The 3,677-nt window shown below is 36.8% G+C and overlaps 1 protein-coding gene across 1 annotated transcript; it reads left to right on the top strand.

Annotated features, from left to right (window-relative positions):
• Positions 1 to 275: 275 nt before the first annotated feature.
• LOC140889851 (uncharacterized) lies at positions 276 to 3,301 on the top strand. The gene is made up of 3 exons (XM_073297583.1): positions 276 to 711; positions 781 to 1,032; positions 3,066 to 3,301. Exons 1-3 carry the CDS (start codon positions 276 to 278, stop codon positions 3,299 to 3,301), a joined length of 924 nt encoding a protein of 307 aa, XP_073153684.1.
• Positions 3,302 to 3,677: the final 376 nt, after the last annotated feature.

Here is a 3,677-nt window from a genome sequence, read left to right as displayed (position 1 = left end):
TATTCTTATTTCTTAATCAGTTTTTATTTTATATTCTTATTTTATTTAATTCAAAATCCTTCTATTATTTTGTCTAGATTAAGTAAAATAATTAAATCTTGAGAATTGACAACAGTCCCTGTGGGATCGATACTTGGACTCTCTGTCCACTTTACTATTACTTGACCTGGTACGCTTGCCAGTAGATTTATATCACACCGATTTAGCCGGTCACAGCCAGTGGAGGAGTTTTTGTAGACAAAACACCACAAGATGCAAGGAACCTAATCGAGAACATGACTGTCAATTCTCAGCAATTTGAAACCAACAGAAGTGACCCAGCACCAAGAAGAAACAATGAGGTAAATGTTTATTCCCTTGAACAACAATTGATTGAACTAACATCTCTTGTGCATCAAATGGCTGTAGGGAATGGACAAAATGCGAATGTATGCGGAATTTGTGCTGCAATGGGACATGCAACTGACATGTGCCCCACACTTCAAGAGGAATCGATCGAGCAAGTAAATGCAACAGGAGGATTTCCCGGGCCACCACAGCGGAAGTATGATCCTTATTCCAACACGTACAATCCAGGTTGGAGGGATCATCCTAACCTTAGATACGGAAACCCTCCGATGAATCAGCCTGCACCTTACGTGCAATCGAATAATCAAGATTACATGCCACCATATCAACCACAACCGCAGCGTCCTCAAGTTCCAACGCCTGGTGAGTTTCTAGAAAATATTGTTAAGGATCTTGCAACTAATACTTTGAATTTTCAACATGAAACTCGAGCAAGTATCCAAAACTTGAACACCCAAGTAGGACAGCTAGCAACTGCAATCAATAAGTTGGAAGCACAACCTTCGGGCAGTCTGCCATCTCAAACAATCCCAAACCCAAAGGAGAATGCTAATGCATTCACTCTGAGGAATGAGAAGGAATTGCAGATCAAAGAAAAGGTTGTTAAGCACTCATCAAAGGGTGAACATGATGAGGAGGTAAATATGGAAGACAAAGAACGAACTCAAGGAGACATGCAAAAAGGTAAGTTTCCTCCTCTTTCAGAGTACAAACCTGTAAGGCCCGAGATTATTTAATTTAATCCAGAATTATTTGATTTAATCCGAACTTATTTAATTTTAATTCGAGTAGATTTAATTTGGGAATATTTAGAGTTTCGATTTAAATTCTAATATTCTTAAATTATTTAGGATTGAAATTGAATTAAATAAAGGGCCGAGGACTGAATTGCAATTTTTAAAGTTTTAGGGACTAAATTGCAATTTATGCAATACATATCCGATTTTATTATATTAATTAGATTTCATACGTGTATCTTCATTAATGAATTCAGAAGAATTGAATAGAAGCCGAGATACTCTTCCATTTTCGTTGAATTTTTTATTTTCAAAACCCCGTAACTTTTGATTCGATCGTCCGATTTTGATTTCGAAAATTGTTCTGGAATCCTAGCGACAAGGGCTTCGATTTAGTGTAAGTTTATAATTATTTAGACATGTTTCTAAGATTTAAATTGGATAGAGATCAGAATTTGATTGTATGTTCACATTCTTGAACGTTTCTACTTCGTATATTCGAAACCGAATCGAAGATTGATTATTGAATGAACTTGTTATGATTTCCAGCATGTATATCGAGAGTTATAGCAGCTGATTGTGTCTGATATGCTGGTTTATGAGATTATATTTCTGATGTATCACGTTCATGAAGTTGAAAATGATTGCGATAGTTCGTCGGTTACCGATTTTCAGTCGTTACGCCGTTAATTCATGTTTTGAGACCGTTTTGATAGCCTATGACTAAGCTGAAATCTTCGTTTAGATGTTGTTGATTTATAGCAAATGTATTCTTCAGTTTCAGACGAGCTTTGAAGGCTAACAACTCAAGATTCTGATTTCGAACCGAAGAAGAAGAAGTCGAGGTTTGACGTTATTTGATTGACGATCTATTGATGATTTTTAATCGATTCTGAAACGATAGAGTTGCATGAAGTTTGATATGAATATTTTGATGTTATGTTTCAGATTTGAAGCGTTCAAAACCAAGAAAATACGAAGGTATAAGATGACATCGCGAGTCAGGGATTTGAAACTCAAGAATGAAGCTTCTTGAGTTGTCCCGCAAAAACCACATACATGTTTATTATTTTGATTTAATTTCGATATTGTCGATCCATCTCAGGTAGTGGATCTTTAAGTTTGAGTTGATACGATGATGATATGATATGATATGATATTGAATTGATTCTATGTCAAGATCTGAGGCGATCTTATTTTCTAGTCTGGGACGACTACGATAGATGGATATCCATGTCAAGATCGGTTACGAATCTTGATGACAACGGCGATATATGAATCAATTCTTGATCGATATATGCATTATTTACTTTCTTGTTGAGTCGTTTATGATTAGAGTTGATATGATTTATTTAACTCTTTATATGTCGATTATACTGAGAATGATTTTTCACCGGAGTTTATCCGGCTGTTGTCTTGTTTTGTATGTGTGCATGACAACAGATGGGGCAGGAGTTGGCCAGAGTCGACGTGGATAGCTTGAGAGAGAGATAAGCTGTAGAGACGTCGGGTTATGAATAGAGTTTGCTGACATGACTTTGTATCAAACTTAGTGGTTGGAAAACATGCTAGTTAAACATGTGTTTGTATCAACTTTTGAAACACTAAGGTAGCATTACATGTGTAGATTGAGGTTTGTTGATATAAACTTTGTTTGTATGTATTTTGAGTTGGATGTAAGGGTTATACATCATGAAACCTTCCTTGACAGCAAAAGAAATTATGTTGGGAATTTTTCTAGCCGTTTGAGCGCACCTGCGCTGGCTCGAGCGCGCTCGCGCCCTGGCAGAAAAAAATTTCAGCCAGGTTGAGCGCGGGGGCGCCGGTCCAGTGCGCACCAGTGCCCTGGCAGAACAAAAGTTCTTCCAGGTTGGGCGCGGGGGAGCTGGCATAGGGCGCACCCACGCCCATATTAAAATATTTTTTTTTTGGTTTCTGTTTTACTTCTTGGTTTGTAATGAATATTTATTGCCCATTAAGAAGAAAGATTAGCACCCGAGGTCCCTACAAAACCTGTACCCCATTTTCCCTTAGTACTGAAGGAGTCTAGAAAAGATGAAGGAATCAAGAAATTATATGACACTTTTCGTCGATGTGAGGTAAACATTCCCTTGTTAGATTCTATTAAGCAGGTACCTCGTTATGCTAAATTTTTGAAGGAACTATGCACTGCAAAAAGAAAACAAACGCTGAAAGTGAAACTGAAACGACCCTGACCTCTATTTTAAATTAACTAATAATGAAAATGCGGATTTTAAAAATTTTCGGCATGACCTATCTATTCATATTCAAACCAGCCTGTCACATACAACAAACAAACAAAAAAACAAACAACCAACAACACTAAACAAACTAGACCGATAAAGAAATGAAAACCAGAGAAAAAGATTCGACATATCGAACATCAAAACATAAAAAATTTGATAGTTACAAGCCCACAAATAATTCTGACAATAATATTTTTCCATTTACATTTTCTAAATTAACTAGATAAAAGACTTTAAAGTAATACAATAAACTTTTGAGGAAAACTAGCATGGTCAGAGGGATGTGCCGTGCCTGCATCGCAGTCCACTCGATAGTCTTGCCCCT

Source organism: Henckelia pumila, chromosome 3 (genome assembly GCF_033568475.1).
Source record: "Henckelia pumila isolate YLH828 chromosome 3, ASM3356847v2, whole genome shotgun sequence".
NCBI classification, from domain to species: Eukaryota; Viridiplantae; Streptophyta; class Magnoliopsida; order Lamiales; family Gesneriaceae; genus Henckelia; species Henckelia pumila.
Note: the sequence above shows the minus strand (reverse complement) of the source record. Positions and strands in the feature narration are given on the sequence as shown.

Bases quoted from the DNA above. Each gene is read 5' to 3' on its own strand.
- LOC140889851 (XM_073297583.1), top strand. From the start codon at position 276: ATGACTGTCAATTCTCAGCAATTTGAAACCAACAGAAGTGACCCAGCA. The intron at 712-780 runs GTGAGTTTCTAG...ATGAAACTCGAG, and splicing joins TCCTCAAGTTCCAACGCCTG to CAAGTATCCAAAACTTGAAC. The intron at 1,033-3,065 runs GTAAGTTTCCTC...TTGCCCATTAAG, and splicing joins TCAAGGAGACATGCAAAAAG to AAGAAAGATTAGCACCCGAG.